The sequence below is a fragment of the Mytilus edulis genome, chromosome 12, assembly GCF_963676685.1.
Source record: "Mytilus edulis chromosome 12, xbMytEdul2.2, whole genome shotgun sequence".
Lineage (NCBI taxonomy): Eukaryota > Metazoa > Mollusca > Bivalvia > Mytilida > Mytilidae > Mytilus > Mytilus edulis.
The window spans coordinates 45307050-45328452 of record NC_092355.1 but is presented as its reverse complement, the minus strand read 5'-3'; the positions used below and the strand labels follow the sequence as shown (position 1 = coordinate 45328452).

The 21403-nt window shown below is 33.1% G+C and overlaps 2 protein-coding genes across 4 annotated transcripts; both read left to right on the top strand.

Moving 5' to 3' along the window:
* The first annotated feature begins 1512 nt into the window (after nucleotides 1–1512).
* Nucleotides 1513–12995, top strand: LOC139498582 (uncharacterized). 3 transcript variants are annotated; one of them, XM_071287033.1, is made up of 5 exons: nucleotides 1513–1876; nucleotides 6992–7483; nucleotides 8333–8420; nucleotides 10488–10681; nucleotides 11262–12995. In XM_071287033.1, the coding sequence occupies exons 2-5, from the start codon at nucleotides 7036–7038 to the stop codon at nucleotides 11534–11536; spliced, it is 1005 nt and encodes a 334-aa protein (XP_071143134.1). In that variant the 5' UTR covers nucleotides 1513–1876; nucleotides 6992–7035; the 3' UTR covers nucleotides 11537–12995. The 3 variants fall into 3 exon arrangements, with proteins under 3 accessions (XP_071143134.1, XP_071143133.1, XP_071143131.1); XM_071287032.1 differs by lacking the exon at nucleotides 1513–1876 and adding an exon at nucleotides 3846–4186; XM_071287030.1 differs by lacking the exon at nucleotides 1513–1876 and adding an exon at nucleotides 5022–5498.
* Nucleotides 12996–14779: 1784 nt separating this feature from the next.
* LOC139497120 (monocarboxylate transporter 13-like) lies at nucleotides 14780–20286 on the top strand. Its single transcript, XM_071285205.1, has 5 exons — nucleotides 14780–15134; nucleotides 16700–16938; nucleotides 17565–17708; nucleotides 18023–19045; nucleotides 19891–20286. The coding sequence occupies exons 1-5, from the start codon at nucleotides 14911–14913 to the stop codon at nucleotides 20118–20120; spliced, it is 1860 nt and encodes a 619-aa protein (XP_071141306.1). The 5' UTR covers nucleotides 14780–14910; the 3' UTR covers nucleotides 20121–20286.
* Nucleotides 20287–21403: the final 1117 nt, after the last annotated feature.

Below are 21403 nucleotides of genomic sequence, written 5' to 3'. Positions count from 1 at the left end.
TATTCAGTATTGAGGGGGTCAGTATTCGTACGAGAACACATATGAAACTTTGCTTTCGATAATTTTGAATAAAAACTTAACTATTCACATTTCTTTGGGGGCTCAATTTTAAAAGCAGAGGAAGTTCCTTTTGTATTGTGAATCTTTTAAGATATCGGAAATTTGTTACAGGCTGAATCAGCTGTTGGATCGTTTTTTAAAGTCTCCCAATCGTACGAGAACATAGTTTATGGTCAATGCCTTAGTAGGTAAACACTACCATTCGTTGTAGCAGGAACTTTCTATACTAAGTATATACTAGACTAGTATAGAAAGTCCCTGGTTGTAGTTATATACATGTCTGTTCAGCTTTCAACAATATTGAAATGCAAGATTCTAGATAAAAAAAATTATCTTGCGTTCTATTATCTTGCTTTATATGTTTTTTGAACTTACCAGTTTCTAAATAAAATATCTTTAAATACAGATAATAATTGTTTGCATGAAAATTGCTCCAAAGATCCAGCAAAACTGATCTTTCTTAAAGTAAGGAAATCGAAGGAAAACGGATAATTTTTAGCCACATCATTTGAGAAAAAAATCCGCGGTCACAATGTATTTAATGTTTACAATTATAGGTCGAAGTACGGCATTCACGACAGAGCCTTGGCTCACCCCGAACAGCAATCTCAGCTTGTTTTTGCATAAGTTTGAGTTGCTTCCAGGTTCAAGCAATACTGATGTTTCTTAAAGTAAGGAAATCGAAGAGAAACGGGTCATTTTTAGCCAATGACTGAGGGAAAAAAATCGGCGGGGGACCCCAAACCCCCCTATCTTGGGGACCTCAATCGGCGGCCCCCAAACCCCTGCCTCCCCTGAATTCGAACACTAGTTAAGGCCCTGAAAATCGTGTATTATTTACGATATTATTTTTTTTTAAAATAAACTTGATTTAGAAAAGAATGTTGTTTTACTGGATAAAACAAAAACTCTTTTAACTTTTATTGTAGAAATGAAATACGTGCTCTCTTTACGTTCGTTCGTACCTTTCGTCAATTTGTAAAAAAGCTCTACAAAGCGTATACCTACCCAATGAAACTGTAGATATGAATCATGCCATTCTACGCGTAATAACTGTACCATGCACGTGTAGGTTTCAAATAGCAACATCATGACAAATACATGATATATATGTGCACTCGTGATTGTGAAATTGTTCACAGAGAGTTTGATCAATTATGATTGTTACTCCTCGAAAATACATTGTCAACATTGGCACGGGGTAGCAATCTACTCTATCACCCTCTCAGCTGTATGGCAATGCTATTCATATAATATTGATATCTTTCGGTTGTCTTTAATATAGGAATATTGCCTTGCTGAAATTAAACATAAAACAAAATTAAACATTGGTCAATAACAAGGATATGCCTCGGGTTTAAATATTCATAGGACATTACCAAATATTGTCTAACCTCTAAATTAATTCTTCTTACATCATATGAGTACTAATCTTATTTTTCTCAATCATTCGCCCGTAGAGGCAAAGGAAATGGAAATAAAATCTCACGAGGCATGACCGGTGGGAAAATAAGAAAACAATAGATTTAACTGGTTAAGATTAATATTAATATTGACATGACTAGAGGCGGGAATTAGCAGACGACAATTATGTATACATTTCATTTAATTCAATAACAAAACAAACAAAATAGCGTTTGTTGAAAAGGAAAAATAGTATAAAAAAAGAGATTTAATATAAACGGACATAAATCAGGTGAAGCAGTTCAATCTGTTGGTTGGTCATTTTATCGCAATTCAATATTTCATGGATACTGAGACGGAATACATCAATAACGTCGACACCTTGCACATATCAAAACCTGTATTTTTCAAGGTAAGGAATAATGTGATTACAAATATCGTTTCGGAGATCTTTTCGGAAAAATGTATACTGGGTGACAAAATTTACATGCAGCTCTCGTTAAATGAACATTTATAGATTGACATGACACTGTGTGTAACATTGAAGTTAGATTTCATTTATATAGGGTAACATATTTGTTAATAGTTTCAAATTACACAAGACATTCACAGATACCTATATATATATTTTCATGGTATTTAGATTTTGAATGAATACCCCGTTAAAGTGTTATAAAACGAATTTCTTTTACAGATTGGAAATTATTGCACATATGCATACCTATATACCTCTATGCACGTTGTTTTACATTTATTACGAATATTTAACGTATTATTGACACATAATATTTCATTCAGTGATTGTTAAGCAAGCTATTTAACTTTTGAGTTTGTTGCCGAAGTTTGACAGATTGTGACATTGGTAAACAATGTACCAAGTACATAAAGATATTCAACACTTTTGTATATGGGGTGGCATAGTACCAATGTGACCAATATGACGTGATACAAAGAAAAACACACACTGTCCTTATCCTTAACAACAACAAACTGAACACTAAGTCTTTAGTACTGATCGGAGAGTACCTGTTAGTTCAAAGTCAATAACAACAAATAAAAAAAATCATGTATTTAAGACTAGAATATCAATCAGTGCATATCCAACGTGCAATGGATTTAGTATAAAAACGTAATGTATTTATAGTAAGGGAAAAGTATGACCTTGTGTTCCTTGTTTAAATTTACGGTCAGCCTGATATTATTCCCATTGTTCCAGGCTATATAATAGTAGTATTAATCGTCATTTATAAGTTGTGCAAAGCAAATGTCCAGATAACCCCAGGATATCATATGTTGATGCAATACACATCTGTACTGTTAATGATGAAGTAGATAACCAAGGTCAAACTAATATAACAATTGCTGGAAGACTTTAAAGATGTAGATGAAATATGAACAACATACAATAAGGTATATTCCTGCATCTGTCTAGCAGCCTTTAAATCGGAGGTTTATTTCAGGAGTTTTACATTTTGTTTTAGTTTAGTAAATTCAGAGTACCTGAAAATTGTTGTGGCATACAGTAGATAGTGCAAGCATGGTAAGGTTTACATGTGTCTTAGTTCTGTTATAGAGTTAACTCCCTTGTCTTTGTCTGAAACCTATTGAAAATCTAGTAACTGCTAGTTATATATTCTGAACATAACACTTCTTAAGCACCAAGAGAAAAGAAAAGAAATAAATTGAGTAATTTACTTTTCAAAATTTATTTAACTTTTTAAGAAAAGTATATATTACATAACCAGATTTGTGTTGTAATAAGCTTTGTCCTGTCAGTCTTTTATTTGGCTTAACACTATATGACATGCTTTTGTTACATCGTGTATTTTTCGAATAATATATATATGTATTGGCTTGCTAAGACTTCAGCAGCTTTTGGATTGTTTGCTTTTTACAATGGGTATTGCACAAGGCCGTTTTTCCCTTATAAAGTTATTATCTTGATGTAGGAAAAATCTGTTAGTTCAAGAGTGTGCTAGGCATGACTCTTTTAGGTCTTTTGAATTGCTGGAAGTTGTTTGGTTTTCTCTATTGAAGCCATGCACAACAATTCTATGCTGGTCAATTTAGAAGTTGCCATACGGTGTGTATATTGCATGACTTGTTGATGTCTAGTTTTTAGTTTACTTAGGTTGCTGTTTCCCTGAAGATAACCTCACATCTTATTTATTCATATTAGATTTGTTTATGGACGTTTTCTTTGCATTGTCTCTCTTAATCAAAGTTACAATCAAACAACCAGAGCATACCATTCCGAAGAAAGTAATTTTAAATGCGAAAATAATAGTACAAAGATAAACATAAATATATGATGTATCCAAGGAATTATACATTTAATATGGTTATACACTATTATCCCCCAATTAACTTACACATACTTTATGTTAAATGTCAAACTATTTTACAGACGCCATTATAAAACCAATTTTGTTATGGTGTCATAAGAAATGTTTCCTTGCTTGAAACTTCACAGGGCACTTGTGTTTTTTTATGTAAGGGATATGATATCGTTGTAAACAGTTATCATGTCACGACATTTGAAGTTGGTCTAAGTAATAGTTAGGGTTGATGAATCTATTAGGTATATGTTAGTTATACTGTATTGCTAAGGTGACTCTAATTGACAAACGACGTTGTAGGAGTCAACATGTCACTGATCTTCTCCTGGAAAAGTTCTTTTGTTCATGTATAACAAGAGAAAAGTGTACATTCATAGTAAAAGGTAGGTTAACTTTGATATTCCCCTTTTTCACTGCATGGTCTTATTTTGAGAATGCGTTTTACCCCCGGTTTTACCTTACTTGGTACCCCCAAGCAAATAACCCCCCCTAAATAACACAATAATATACATATTCCCATCATATAACAAGCAAGTACAAATACTGGTAATAAATGTATATCATAAAATGTCTGTAATAAAATTATGGCTAAAAACAGAAGAAATTATCTCTAGGAGGGTGGGTGGGAAATCTAGCAAAATTGTTAGCGTGCACCCATGAGCAAAACAATTTTTTGAAGCATGGTCCACTCAAATGAGGCTTGAAAAATCGGGTTTTGTAAAATGTACGAGAGAAAGCGCGGTAAATTCAGAACTACCGATATAAATTCTGTATATTTTTTTTTTTTATTATTTCACCCGCCCTTTGATTTTCCAGCTGCATTCAGCGACTATAAGTTTGACGAATGAATCGTATTCGTTTAGGTATACTCTTTAGGTATAAAAAAAATATGTCTGTCTTAACTTGGACAGGACTTAATATTTAAAAAGTTGTAATTAAAATGAAATACCCTAGAATACAAAACTTTTTATTCATTTGAATTTTCAAAATCTTGCACTTTTTTTTTGTGCAAAAATTACAAAAACAAATTTTCAAGTTAGATGGAGATAACTGTTCTATAGTTTACATTGCACATATAAATAAATAAAAAAGGATTATAGTTTTACTTTGAAATACACATTATTTCCTGTCCCTAACACTTTTACAGCCTCCGTTGTATTTCTTCCTGTGAAACAATTGCACAACGACATTCTCAACAGTTTAAAGTAAAAGCATATCAGACTCAACGAGTTGCCTCCAGATAGTGATTGGCGACATTTTAAAGTATCAAATAAAATTAGGAGTTTAAGTCGTAAGTTTTGTCAACAAACACTATTATAGCAGGGACATACTGATCATATGAACCGTTAAACATTCGATCTGATATTCACCGAATGACATACAAATGGCCTTATCAGAAATGATTCACTAGATATTGAAATTAAAGTAATTTACTATAGAACGTGATGTGTATTTACAATGTACAATGGGAAAACGGTCACGTGTTATGAAAACTATTCAGTAATTTTAAAACCTTGTATTTTTATTACGACTTTTTAAACTTCTTAACACGTCAACAAAATCGTGTTCAATGATGGAAAACGAGTATACACGTAAAAAGTTATGTAAGAAACCTAAAAAATGTTATTGTGAATAGCATTAAATTTGCAAATAGATACAAAGTTTTAACTATCAGAATGAAAGACACGAAGAAAGGTAAGAACAGATATATTATGCCTATGTTATAAAATTTTGATATACAAATGTCTTGACACATTGAAATGCAAACGGTTTTAAAATCAGTCTACAGTACGTTATTATTTGTTTGAAGAAATAATTTCCAAGTAAACAAGTTTAAATCTAGTTGCATTTTGTGCATTTGTAGCCATTAGTAGGTGCCTGTCATTTATCTTCCATAAAGTAATTTCTCGTTTATTCAGTTAACATCAGCTGGTGTTTTAAAAATAAAAATGCTGCTACCTTTGGTAACTTTAGCTTCTGGCTGTATATACTTTTCAATAAGGTTAAGAGAAATGACTGAATCCCAGTGACTTAACCACAGGACTCCAACCTAAACATATATCGAATGTTTAGTTGAAGGATTGTGCTTGGTTTTCATGTGATGAAAACAAAATCTTTCAGTCTGACAGTTTCCTTGATGTCTGCAGCATGCTTTGTTAGTTTATGTCATTTTCACTGAACTAGTACACATTGTTGATCAGGAACCAGATGAAGCTGGCATCCGGGTGCTGGATTTTCTCGCTGCGTTGAAGACCCATTGGCGACCTTCGGCTGTTTTCGGCTCTTTGGTCAGGTTATTGTCGCATTTCCCACTTCCATTTTCAATTTGATTAAAGTTGATAAAATATTGTTCTTGTTTTGATTGAAGACTATTGATTTATTCATGAATAGAAAAAAATTAGAAGCAAGACTTTACATTTGGTTGCAGAATGTCAACCTGGAGACCAGATACCAACATGTGGCCGGAGAGTGTTTACTCTCGTCTATGCTACATTAAACTAAAAATCTAGCGAAGCTCATATTAGTAAAAGTACTTTTAAGTAGTTGCAATATTTGTCACTGCATATCAATGAACTGTAAGCGAAGCAACAATATTTAAATGAAGTCAGTATTTAATAGATTGAATGATTTGTCGTTTACTTAACATTTAGTGGATAATATTTCATAGCACGAGAAAAACAACAAATAAATAAAAAAAAAACAGATGGTTTTAAAATGTACTGGAACGCAGCTTGGCATATTTGGAATTCCACTAGAATATGCGGGTATGTTAGATAGGGACATACATTTGTCTTTCAGTAATTTACCTCAGAGAATTGTTGGAATGGTTCTTTACATCGGATTTAACAGACGTGGCTGCATATTCACACATCCTCCATACTCATACGAATGCCTCATTTTATAAGGAAGTTACTGCCGGAACGAGAAATGCAGTTGACCATATTTCGATATATCATTCAACCTTTTGTATCTAGTCAATAGTCGGTCACAGGTTTGATCTTACTTTATTTGGTGCATCAATACAGTGTTTGTATTTATAAGCACACATATGTGTTCCTGATCTTTTTACAAAAAATTGAAAGGCAAAACATAGCGATAAAGAGAAAAATTTATTAAAATGTAACTGACCTCTTTAAAATCAACTAGGAGGAACGTATTTATAAACTTTTATTTTCTTACGTTTGCAGATGACAATTCCCCTAACACATTAAAAGTACCAGATGAGAAAGAAATGCCTTCAGCAACAGTTCGGCGTAGTAATTCTCAGAGACTAACACCAAAGTTAAAAAGGGGCACCAATGTTGGAAGATCAAACAGCTTTAATCTCCTTGCTCGTCCGGTTCGACCCGGAGATAGACTAAATATAGAAAGGCTAAACGCATTTACTCCTCACGAGAATGGACGAGATCTCGTTTCCGAAGCTTCACGAGAAATTTTGTTAAATGCTATGAAAATGGAATCGCACGTGCACGACATCTTCTTTCCTGGAGAAGACCGGGATCCAGTATTAGACTATGTGGATACACGAGGATTTCCAGTTGAGAAACTCGCGACTGCATTAGTAGCACAGGCAATATCAAGAATTAAAGATACTCATAGATTTCACCAAATGATTGATAAAACAGCTTTAGATGATGTTTTGAGAGATATTTATAATAGCTTACACTGGAAAAAGCTAGGTAAGCAACATTGTAACATTGTATTAATAGGGACGACACATAGTCTAAGTAATTATGACGTCTTGAAAGACAATATTTCTTTTGCTTAACGCCTTCCTCATTGAAAGCTTTTTGAATTTTGTTTTTTCGTCGCGCATTCCTCTTGCATATATTATAATAAAGTAAGCTATAAAAAAGCTCATCCATGAAATAATATGATGCATCCAAAAGATAAAAAAAAAAACTGCTTGATGTGTGCCAAAATAACAAAAAAGAAAAACAAATAAGATAGAAAGCAACCAACAACAATCACTGCATTATAGACTCCTGCTTTGAGACAGGCACACCAGCATGTTCTGTTGTTTTTTGAGGGCTCAATTCCACTGTAACATGGAACAGTGTTGTTAGTTTAAGAAGGGTTTCTCTGATAAGTTAATGATACTTACACGTAGTATGCTGTTGTGGAACATATATCTATAGCATATCTTATATTCATGACGTAAACATGTTAGCCTAGTACCTTCAGTTTTATATACTATTTTGTGTATTTTATATGTTAGATGTATGATAGTCATTTCCGTTTCAACATTTGTATTACACATAAAAAATAAACCCGGCATATATCTGTGTCAACATTTCATGAGAGAATTACTTGCGTTCTTTGCGTCAACCAATTCAAATCTTTTATAAACGTTTGAAGACAGTATGCATTGCTTTGACTATTAAAATTGAATTTTAAACGCACAATGCCGATGATTTGTCTAGGTACACATGTGGTTTGGATAGTCTAAAAAAAAAGACTCACCAGAGACGCTCGACATCTTCAGCAAATTGAACAAAAACTGTAAAAGTGCTTGTTTATTTTTACAGGGTTTACATTATATACTTTGTGTTATCCTGATGTAGTTAGAGATAGTAAAACTGGTGTATGTTTGAGAGATTTTATAGAAGATAACGGGTAAGCTGTTTACAAACTTTTACCTGCCAGTAACGTTTATATTAGACTATTCACCACTTAAATCATAACGATAGATTAACAAATTGATAAAACAAAAACAGCAATGAATTAAAAAAATATCGAATTCATAAGCAGAACCTTTTCCATAAAGAACGCATAGAAGAAAGAGCAAGCTTAAATAAGGCGTATAGAATCATATTCAAAACAGTGTGGCTGTGGCCATTGATTGACGGCCTAAATTATCCCATTGACTGGGACAGATTAGGTGAACGTTTATCTGTAAAAACCACTGCTCACTACTTACTTATTATAGAATTTAAAATGTGGGGTCACCGAAGGTTCTTAAAGCTTTTAATATTAAAATAATTCGAAAAATTAATCAGGAATAACCTTTATGTTTTGATTTATATTATTGATATAAATCAAAACATCGTGTTAATCCTGATTAGTTTTTCGAATTACTTTATTTGAGGCGTTGAGAACCTTTAGCGACACCACAGTTTAAGTGTCTTTAACAAGTACATAGTGAGCAGTGGTCGTTACAGACAAACGTTCACCTAATCTGTCCCAGTCAATAGGATACTTTAGGTCGTCAATCAATGGCCACAGCCACACTGTTTTGAATTTGATTCTATTTTTCATGGCCTCTTTGTACATGTATATTTATGTTATTAAACTACTCGTTTACATATTTATTATTTCTACTGGTCCTAGTTTTTAACCTTTTTAAAAGTTTGAAATTTTGATTATTGTTATTAAAGTTTCAAAATAGGTAAATAAAGCTTATTGATTTGAACAACGATTAAATTAATAAAGGTAATTTACACGAAATGTATTTGAAGAGTAACACAATCGGTCCATGTAATCATTTGAAGCGTGAGAACACAATGTTTTAAACTGATTTGTTTCATTTCACTCATAACGATCTCCTGTAGTTTGTTTTTATACTTAAATAGTCTATAAATTAATAAACGTAAAAGATAATATATATTTTATTACACCTATCCAGGGCCCACAGGGAGCATATAGGGAATACATGTATCAGGAAAAAGAACATTGATTAGCATAGATACATGGAATTTACATACACAATACGATACAGTTAGACTGTAAAAAAAACCCTTGTTTTATTGGAAATAATATATCAAAATGAGAAATAAATACATCTAACAGTTAGATGTATTATAAACTCATATTAACTGGAATAAACTTTAAGAACCAGATAGCTTCACAGTTTAATCAATACTTGAATGTTTTCTGATTGTTAAGTATATGTGAGGGAGGATAGGAACAACCCCAAATAAAAAAATATATCTAAACCTCAATGCTGGTAAAGTCATAACAGAGACTTGCAGAATTAGCGAAAATAAAGATACGGTGATGTGGTGATTACATAAAAGACACCAAAGTAGAGGATCTAAACAATAATTACGATGCCGTATGGATGATCAAAACCATTATCGGCTGTCGTATGGTATAACTTTTAAAATGGTCCATGAATAGGGGAAAATAGATATGATTAAAAAAGAGTGGTAAAAGACACCAGAGGAACAGTCAAACTCATAAATCAAAAGACACTGACAACGCCATGGCTAAAAATGAAAAAGACAAAACAGACAACAGTACACAAGAAACAAACTAGAAAACTAAAGACTGAGCAACACGAACCCCACCAAAAACTGGGGTTGATCTCAGGTGCTCCGGAAGGGTAAGCAGATCCTGCTCCACATGTGGCACCCGTCTTGTTGCTCATGTTAGTACAAACCCGGTTAATAGTCTAATTCGGTTGGTCACATTCATGAAAAGTGAAGGGGATTGTGGTAAGAAACATATCCGATATCGTCTGTAAAAGAGACAATTAACACGGTCACACATGAAGTCAGTAAATAACAAAACAGAACTATGGTACACGACAACCAAATAAGATGTTTCTGAATTGGGACAGGCGTGTTTTATGCATGATTCATTACTACTAAAACTAATGAGTTACTGTACAAACCAAGCTTTCTTGATCTTGTAAACCTTGTCTGAAGAATAAATAAGTTCAGTTATTTATCTTTGTTTTAGGCATGTTTGGGCTGAGCGTCTTCTCGCACATATTATGGAGCCACGATGGACAAAACATTGGATGTTTAAAATTATCCGAGGACAATATTCTGATGAAGACTATAACAAGGAAATGAATGCATTGTTTGTGAAGCTTCATTTACTAGACCCTCAGACTGTCATACCAGCTTTCCAGTTTCTCTTAAACCAGAAAGGTACACATAATGCACTCAATCAATATTATTATTATTGTTAACTAAACGCTCGACTTATTGAGTTAGACGCAGAATATATATACAGCATTTCCAATTGAAAATAAAATGAGGACAACTTAAAATTTTGCGAGGATGAATCTTTTTTACATACTCACAGCTTTCTTTTAAAAATAGAATAAAGAAAGGAAGAACAAATTACGGGCAACGTACAATTTTTGACTGCAATCTCGAAAGACCAGGCAAATTTAACACTGACGTTAATATATTCAGTGTCAGTGTTTTAATGTTTTGAAAAACTGTCCACAAAGCGAAAACCGCTGAAGTGAGACATTATAAAAAATTAAGATATTATTGATACATGTATTTTATACTGAACACAGGCAGCGAGGAGACGTTATTTAATTTGTAGACTTGTAGTAAAATATAGAAATTGAGGTTTAACATCACTAATAGTATATTGGATACACATACCTCCACAATATATAAGAGTTACATTCTTGACTGACAAAAGCTAATTTTTTTATTTAAAGTAGGGATTGATTGATCCTAAAATTTATTTCAATTATGATATTTTTTTCAGCTTTGCCAGTTGTGAATTTAGAATTAGCAACCAGGAATTATTTAGGTGGACCGTTTGATTGTGCTTTAATTGAAAATAACGTTTTATGTGCTGAAGAGAAAGAAACATTGCCAGTAAATACTTCACGACTTTCTCTTTCTGAGGTAGAAATGTATTTCGGGACTGAAGTAGACGATTTTATAGTAACTGATTGTCGGAATATTGGAGTCTGGAGTGGTAAGAGACCAGAAAACCAGAAACGATCAAAACCTTCAGAACGATGCTCGGTCATGTGAATGATGCTCTGTCACGTGAACGATGCTCTGTCATGAGGAGTATGTTATTGAAATGAATAGTATTTTGTTATGTTTGAACAAAAAAGTTCTAAGATAGTAAAAACCGATATTGATGTTCTAGCCTATCACGAACATATTTTTGCAAGTTTACCATTGTTCAAATTACGTAATGTCACCCCTTCATAACTTACTAAAAATAATATATGGGTTTTGTTCATTGTTGAAGGTAACCAGTGATTAGTTTTACATCATAATATTTGATCCTTGGTGGACAGTTGTCTCACTGGCAATCATATAACACATCTTCTTATTTGTATATAGAATTGTCAGTATTCAGCTTTTCTGGAGTTATACATTTGTTGATTAGACTGTATTTATTTGAGGCAATATGATATTGTTAAAAAAGAACAATTAAAATCACATTTTGCTAAAGATGTACACAAACTTATGAAGGTTCAAAGGCATGTATGTGTATTTATTTATTAGTGGTATGAACTGGTATAATGTCACATAAATGATGAAAATAAATACATAATGATATGTACAAAAAGTTTATTTTACAAAAACGGAAATTATGTGGATTTCATATTCATTATTCCTCATATATAAAAAGTGCCACAATGTCAAACGAGCGGCAATTTTTTTATTTGCTAAACAACTTTGTCTTAATAATTATTTTCAAATGAATTTCGAATAAAAAAAATTATTTATGGAAATGTGTACCATTCAATTATAAGAAAGTGTTTATTTCCGTCTCAATTTGGAAAACCAATGAAGTGAGGTTTAATACTTAGATGTAAAAACTAAAAAGCAATACATATATTCCAACAGGCCTTTTCTGTGAGTATTTAACAGTTAGAGTACATGTACATACACTTTACATAGCTTTAACATGTCAGCTCATCTGGCCAGAAAGAGCCAAGTGAGCTTTTCTCAACACTTGGAGGTCCGTCGTCGTGCATTGATGTCTGCAAAAATCTCCCATGTAACTAGTGGGCAAATTTCAACCAAATGTTTATGCCATTTTTGTAAAATCTTTATAGACTCTGCCTTCGAATTACTATATGTTTATATCTTTTGTGTGTGTGTGTGTGTGATTTGATAAAAAAAAGAAGGTAAAGATATAATATACTGTAAGAAATGATAAGCAATACAAGTTCAACAAAAAAAGAATTTTGTCACGAATTCTATTCTAGTTTTGCAATACTTGAGAGAAACCATTGTTGAAAGTGCACATAGACCTAGGTGAGCGACACAATCTTTTAAGAGCCTCTTGTCTATAGAATTGAAATGTTTATCGAACTAGGGGCACTGATAACTACAAAAGAACAAACACGCTCTATGTAGGTAGCATTTCACATTTTGTCTCTTTAATAGTGCAATTTATTGTATATATTCTTTTTTTTCCATGTTACAATTGTCTTTAAATTAATGATATAAAAAGATGAAACCTTTTAAATGCTGTTTTTTTTTCATTGCTCAGTTTCTTTATTTTATGGAATTAATTTAGGCAAGATTAAGAATAGTTTATCAATGTTCAAATCTCAAAAATTGATTTTTATTCGACCTCCTCTAGAGCGGGAGGCCGGATGTGGGTTCGAACTCCGACCGGGTCAACCATACGATTTTAGAATTGGCATATGCTGCTTCTACGCTAAACACACGGCATTAAGGAGTAAGTTGTTTACTAGGATTCAAAATAATGTGTGTGGTTATGGTAACTTGTTGTCCTGCGGACGTTTATCTTGTAGACGAGCACGTTAAAATCCCGCCCATCGTGTCGGTCTAATACACATCAGTGTTCGTCCTGAATATGCATTTTAATTTGCCGCTGTACGTTAAGCAGCCATCATCAATATAAATTGTGTAAGCAGACAAATCAAGATGACAAACAGAATATCATTTTCGAAATAAATCTAGACCAGGTGCATGTACAGGGTAAGCGCCTCCTATCATGCATCACCTGTCATGAAAATCCACAAACGGAAATACACTCGGTTCAATTATAGATTGACTACTATTCTGCTATCTGAATATCTGAGACTGCAAAAATATGTCTCATACAAAGATCTATGGTATATACCGGTAATTGAGGTGATGTTTTGCATTGCCTTCTTAATAAAACCGACACAAACGCCAACAAGTCTGGTAAGGAACTTACATATAGAAATCGGTTAAATGTTTGATACTTCACTGAACGAAAATGTACTTCATCATTATTGCAGTTTTTTGCAATTGTTACCATGCGCTAACACATAAAAGTGTTTTACTTTAGGTAGTCGATGCAATTAAGCCGTATAGTCAATGGATTAAGACCAAACCACTTTAGGTAATGCAAAGCCAACGAAATTATGTCAACTCGCTGCAGGTAAGGCATACTTGTAACTAAGGTACAATGTTTAAGGTAATTGGACAAATGTTATTGACTATTCCTCACCGAGAGCAATTTGACCATGCATTGACTACGCTTAACCGTAAATCGTAGTCAATCTTCACCGAGAGTGATTTGACCATGCATTGACTACGCTTTACGGTCAATGCATGGTCAAATCGCTCTCGGTGAGGAATAGTCAATAAAAGTTGTCCAATCGCTTTAGGTAAGGCGTAGTCAATGTTATGAGGCTAAATTGCTCAGGTAATGCGAAGTACATAAGATGAGGCCAACTCGTTCCAGGTAAGGCGTAGCCTAAATCTCTTTGGGTTAGGTGTGGTAAATGTAATCAGGCCAAATCTATCAGGTAAGGCAAAGTCCACGTAGTGAGGTCAAATCGCTCTAGGTAAGGCGTAATAACCTATGTACAAATACTTGAAGAGCTATAAGACAAAAAGATACACACAAAAAAACCTTACGCCTATTGTATAGATACTCGAGGAGCAATAATACCAAAAGATTCACAAAAGAAAACTGACAGACCAGAATGTACAAATACTTGAGGAGCTATAAAACCAAAAGATACATAAATGCAAAATTACATCATATGATGTACAAATACTTGAGGAGCTATAAAACCAAAAGATACATAAATGCAAAATTACAGCATATAATGTACAAATACTTGAAGAGCTATAAGACCTAAAAAATAATTGCCCAATCCATCTAGTTTGATTTAGTGTTAGCTTGGTATATACGTTACCTAGTTTTATATTTTGTCAATGGTACAACCTTGAAGGTTAAATTAACTAATGTCATAATTTACATAATCATATCATCTTTATATGCGATATCACGATTTCTTTTTCGTACACATCTAACAATGTTTAAGAGACGATACTTAAAAATGTTTTCGTAAAAGATATTGGAAAGACATACAGAGAACAAATGGAATAACACCGCAAAAGAAAAGGAGCGTTGCAGTAATGATGAAATTAAACAAATGTTCCGAAATAAATTGGAGATCGTTCTCAAAATTGACGATACCAACGTATATGACAAGAAGGAAAGTGATGTATCAAATGCTACCACAGTTCATGATCCTGCGAGTGTATCCAACCAACTGAAAAATATTTCACAGTATACGTTAGATAACGTGGATTCTTCCAACAAAGAACGGGGAACAGATGGGGGAACGGACAACCTACAATCCTATAGAGGTTCAAGGTAGGTGCACCGTTTACAATACCCCATTCCCCTTTTCCAACAAAGAAAGACAAGAAAAAACCAACCAAACAAATCAAACCAACCGATTTTGTCTTGTAAATATCTGAATTCATATGCGGCAAAGGACCACCGATGATAGATACAGGTAGAATTTCTGTATTACATTCGTACGGAAGCGTATTAGGGACATAAATTTTGACGAATTAATTCAAGTTTATGATGTATATGGCTCTCCGCTTGACTGTGAATATGGTAATCGCAAACGTATAAATACTGAGGAAAAGTCGAAATTTCGAGTTTTAAAAAAGTATAAGCCATTTTGTTTATATACATATTAGACATATAAGTAAATTATCATTTAAAATCATCAAAAACTATCTTAATTCGTTATTGAAAAACAGTTTAAGCATGTCATGTATTCAGTTTGCCCCGTTCTTTTACGTCAATTTAATAGTGTGTTTATTTATGCGAACGGCAAATATTTGCCTCCACCTAGAGCGCTTCATTCCAAAAGAATTGCCGTATCTGTCCTATCAAAATCGAAATAATTCATGGGGGCTTGAATATATCTAGATTTTACCACGGGTTGTGCCTTTATGCCGATATTTTACCCCTCGCTATCGCTCAGGGTAAAATATTTGTCATAAAGGGACAACCCGTGGTAAAATCACAATACATTCAAGCCCCCATGAATTATTTCTTAATTAACTGTTTACAAAATTTTGAATTTTTGAAATACTAAGGCTTTTCTACCTCAGGCATATATTACCAGTACTTCGGTACTGGCATGAAAATACGGATTTTTTTGTGTTATTAAAACTTGCTGTTACAAAATATTAGAAATTATTTTAAATTAAGGACTGTATCTCCCTCATGCAAAGCTCTGATTCCTTTCACGGATTTGGCTTTACTTTTTGGACCTTTTGAATTGTAGGTCTTCATCTTTCATATAAGCTTTGGATTTCAAATATTTTGGCCACGAGCATCACTGAAGAGATGTCGAAATGCGCATCTGGTGCAAGCAAATTGGTACCGTTAATACTATTACCTTAGTTGTATTTTGCAAAACTTTTAGGAATTTTTGTCCTCAATGCTTTGTTCTTTATTTGGCCTTTTTAAGTTATTTGGATTCGAGCGTTCGATGAGTCTTTTGTATAAGAAACGCGCGTCTGGCCTAAATACAAAATTTAATACTGGTATCTATGATGAGTTAATTTTCAACATTTTGGAACAAGAAAATTGTTTTTCAAACTATATGAAGTAGGAATTTATCCATTGAGGTAGTTAGGTACAAATCAGAATACAAATATTTTTTTTTAACAGTTTGCCAATATGCAGCTCATATCATGCTTTTTTCAAGAATATGATAAGTAGTGTGAGTCATGTGGTGTTTTTTCAAGCGACAGGCTTTTCAATATTGGCAGATTGCGTATGAATTATGCTAGTCCGGAAATCATGAAATCTTCGTTAAAATCTAGACAGGAACTGACTATTATTCTTTTTTAAAATGTGTGTTTCTGCTATTAATATATGCATATTCTGTTGTACATATCATAATTTTGTAGACTTGATGATAAAGAGCACGATGATGACAATAACCTTGAAAAAGATGAAATAGCAGGAAACAAAACAGATTACCAAAAATGGTGCATTTTATTTGGAGGATTTTTCAGCTTTGTATTGGTATCTGGGTTTCCGTTCAATATGTCTGTGCTGTATGTAGAATGGTTACAAGAATTTGGAAAATCAAATTCAGAAACAGCATTAGTGCAGTCTGTGTGTACAGGAATGTTCATGACTGGAGGTAACATTGAATAAAAATAAACGTTACCAATCATCTGTTTTCTGCACCAGTTCTACAAAAAGTCAATAACGGTCTAAATTTGAACAGAAAAGCAGTATTTAAAATGTTCAAATTTTATTTAGCACGATGCATGAATCTATCTTAGAACAGACAGACCAAATAAATAATGCTTACATTATTTGACGCTGGCAATTTCTAAAAGTTACCTTATTTTCAACAATCACATACCTTTAATTGTTTAGTTTAAGGTTTTAACACCATTACATTAATTTTTCGAACATGTGGCTTTACCCCAAATGCCTGCATAAAAAACATATGATTTTTCTTCGAATACACATTCTTTGGTGAACATTTTATTATACAATTTGAAAATTTGCAATTGCTGTCTCTAAAAGCAATATATTCATCTAATTGAAATATGTTAATATGCATGAGAATAAAATAAACACTCTTAAATATTCGAATACCAGTAAGTGCAAACCAATATTCCGATTTGTTATCTGTAAAGTGAACAAATACAGGGGAATTTGCCTTACTTTTTACTATTGATTTAATTTTTGTGCACCATAACGTCTTGAAATTCAAATACACGTTATGTATCCATGCTATTTGGTTTTTAATTTCAGGCTTTTTCTCTGGTACACTTGTAACAAAATATGGTCCTCGAAAGTGTGGAATTATAGGAGGATTTTTGTCGACACTTGGTATCGGATTGGCGTTCATTGCTTCCAGCATAGTCTATCTTGTTCTATTCATTGGATTGATCACTGGTTTGTATTTTCTAAAGCAGGTGTAAATAAAAACAATCAATAATAAAAACAATATAAAATTACGAACATATTTCACCATGCCGCAAAAAAGAAGAAATAATACAATATGTTGTCAAATACTATGTTTTACCGTTAGCACGTCTACTGTAATATGAGAAAGCCACACAAAATGGTAACTTCTTTGCGTTTTTGAAAATACCAGAATATCTAAGATGACGAACATTTATTTTATTTGTACATGGTCATTGAAAAAAAAACCCATAGGAACATGTACAACAAAAATTTCCTTACTCTTTAAACATATATATTTGTAGGTTCCGGTTTCTCGCTGTGTTATATAAGTGCATCTACAGTTGTTGGGATGCATTTTAAAGGAAAACAAAAAATACTTGCACTGGCATTTGTTTCCTTTGGTTCAGGTATTGGTGGATCCCTCTTCCCCGTTGTTCTCGAAATTCTCATCTCGAGATTTGGATGGCGAGGATCTCTGCTCATTATTGCTGGACTCATGCTACATCTCGTTGCCATTGGGATAAGTTATACTGTTCCTCTGAAGTATAATCGTAGTAGAAGAAATAGTATTGCACGAAGATCCAACATCATTAATGAAGATAACAGTGTCACGTTACCACGATATGACGTAACAAGTAAAGAAAGCCAAACTTATAACCAGAAAGGGTCAGGTATGAAAAGCGATCAAACTAATTCGAATATCAAAATATTAGGCTCAGACGAAAACAAACCGAATCAAACTGCTGTCAGTTCTTCGGACCAAAGACGTAGATCTCTGTACGAATTTTCCAAACTTAGACGTAGATCACTTTACGAAGTTGAGGAAGACGATGACTTGAACCAAACTTTTGCGTCCATCTTTAAAGACATTATAACGAACAAACTTTTTATGGGATATGCATTTTCAATAGCGATAAGTTTAGCTTCGATTAACGCTACGCTAATTTTCTTCATTGATTATTTTGAATCCAAAAGAATTCGAAGACAAGATGCGTTGACAATTTATCTTCTTATGAATCTAACAAATTCTTTTTTCCGTCTATTTCCTGGACTTTTAAAACAAGCACCTCATATAAGTGTTTTATCCATTCCATCTGCATGTACACTCATATCATCTATTTCTTTATTATTATTTACTTTTGTCGGATCTTCAATTGTTCTAAATACTATGGTAGCCTGTATGTTTGGGATTGGGATGGGTGGTATGGTGACAGTCATGGCAGTGTCTATAGTGAAGCTGATTGGTCAAACTAATTATTCTGCTGGGCTTGGAGTATCAATGACGATCGTAGGAATATTTAATACAGCTGCCGGACCACTCTCAGGTACGTTAACGGAGGACAGAGGTAAAAAGATTATATGCTATGTATTACAACTTTTTTCTTGATTTTTATCCAATATCTCCTATTTATACAACAAATGGAAGTTTTTAACGACCTTGAATGGCTATACAGCCCTTGCACAGTCGGTTCCTATTTATGGATAACTGTAACAAATATAAAAGTTTAGTAATATTGCGTTGCCATATATAGAAAAAAATAAAACTATTTCAGTAAATAAAGTATTATATTACCATACTTGTCTTCTTTGCATCGATCTATCATTTCATGTTTTTCGAAAATATAAAACGCTTGAAATCTCTTAGAAAATAAACGACACTCTTTAAAGTTCCCAATACGTTTGTTTTCATTATTATGGATCAATGCTATGGGTAAATTTGTCGCTATTCTTAAAATTGAAAGAATTGTTAATTGGTTTCATTCATATAGATTTCACGTAACATATGAAAACACTGAGTAAGGTTTAACGATTACTTAATTGGACAATGGAAACTCTACCAATCTTAACCTATGTAGAAAAATGTATTTGTGCGGAGCCAGAAAATGCGCTTTCAGTGGTATTTACAAAAACAGTAAACGTATATACAAATATGTCTTACTAAACAAAACAAAAATGAACGGTTCTAATTGTACCACTGAGTATTTATAGAGACTGTATTTATTTACCATCCATAGATTAGGCAAGTACAGATGATCGACACGTGTTTAAATAAAATTAAGCTATCATAACAATAGAAACTTTATTTTAAATTTGATGGAATATTGAAACAAAATGTAACAGATTTTGAAAGTTGCATTTTTACAAATATGAACTTAATTTTGTATTCCAGGATACCTTCGTGATATATCAGGAAATTACAACACATCGTTTATTTGTTTGTCAGTCGTCTTATTTTTAGCATCAGTTTCGTTTTTCGCAACCATGGTTTGCAGATACTACCATATACATGACAGAGGTTCTAGATTTGACTTTGAATTTATCATAACAAAGAAATCAAGAAGAACAAGCCTAGTTCCATGGAGACGGAAGTCTGTCACTATATCCAGTGTTCATTTGTGACTAACTGAAAAACAAAAATTGAAGTAAGATGGCAACTTTAATAAGACTTCTCCATACAATAACAATTGACAACCAACAGTCTGGAGCAGTTTAGAGTTTCGAGCTTTACTTTTATATTTACAAACCATGTAAATGTTTTGTATTGATTTATAAAGATGAGATAAAATGAAAATAAAACTATGTCCAACGAACTTTCATAAAATACGGTGTAGTTCAAACTACAGTGAATCTTTAATAAACATCCGACCTAAACATTTTGAAAACTAGTGTGTATATAAATGATTTGTGGTTGATCCGTCATCAAAACACCAATCATATATAAATCATTAAAAACCCCATCCAGTTGTCATCAACCGACGATAAATTCCTGTACATCAAGCCTTCTTCAATTCTTTTATTTTTTTACTTTTATATTAAAACACATCTGTAAGTTAAATTGCTTACCGTGTTAAAGCATTTAAATGATTTTATTTTGCATATATCATTACAAACCAGTTACGAGAAGGTACAAATACATATAAAACATAACAATAAAGTTTATGCTACGAAAATATTTTCCTCCAGGCCAACTGGTTTCTTGACCGGAATTCGGCCTGAAAAAAGGTCTCGAGACAATGTAGTCATACATAATACGAACCCCGTTTTAGGAACCATAATAAATACCCCCGTACTATACACCCTCAAATATCTTATTTGAAACATAAAATTGAGAATGGAAATGGGGAATGTGTCAAAGAGACAACAACCCGACCAAATAAAAAACAACAGCAGAAGGTCACCAACAGGTCTTCAATGTAGCGAGAAATTCCCGCACCCGGAGGCGTCCTTCAGCTGGCCCCTAAACAAATATATACTAGTTCAGTGATAATGAACGCCATACTAATTTCCAAATTGTACACAAGAAACTAATATAAAAATAATACAAGACTAACAAAGGCCAGAGGCTCCTGACTTGGGACAGGCGCAAAAATGCGGCGGGGTTAAACATGTTTGTGAGATCTCAACCCTCCCCCTATACCTCTAACCAATGTAGAAAAATAAACGCATAACAATACGCACATTAAAATTCAGTTCAAGAGAAGTCCGAGTCTGATGTCAAAAGATGTAACCAAAGAAAATAAACAAAATGACAATAATACATAAATAACAACAGACTACTAGCAGTTAACTGACATGCCAGCTCCAGACTTCAATTAAACTGACTGAAATATTATGATTTCTTCATATGAACATCAGGCACAATCCTTCCCGTTAGGGGTTTAGTATCATACCATCATAGCATA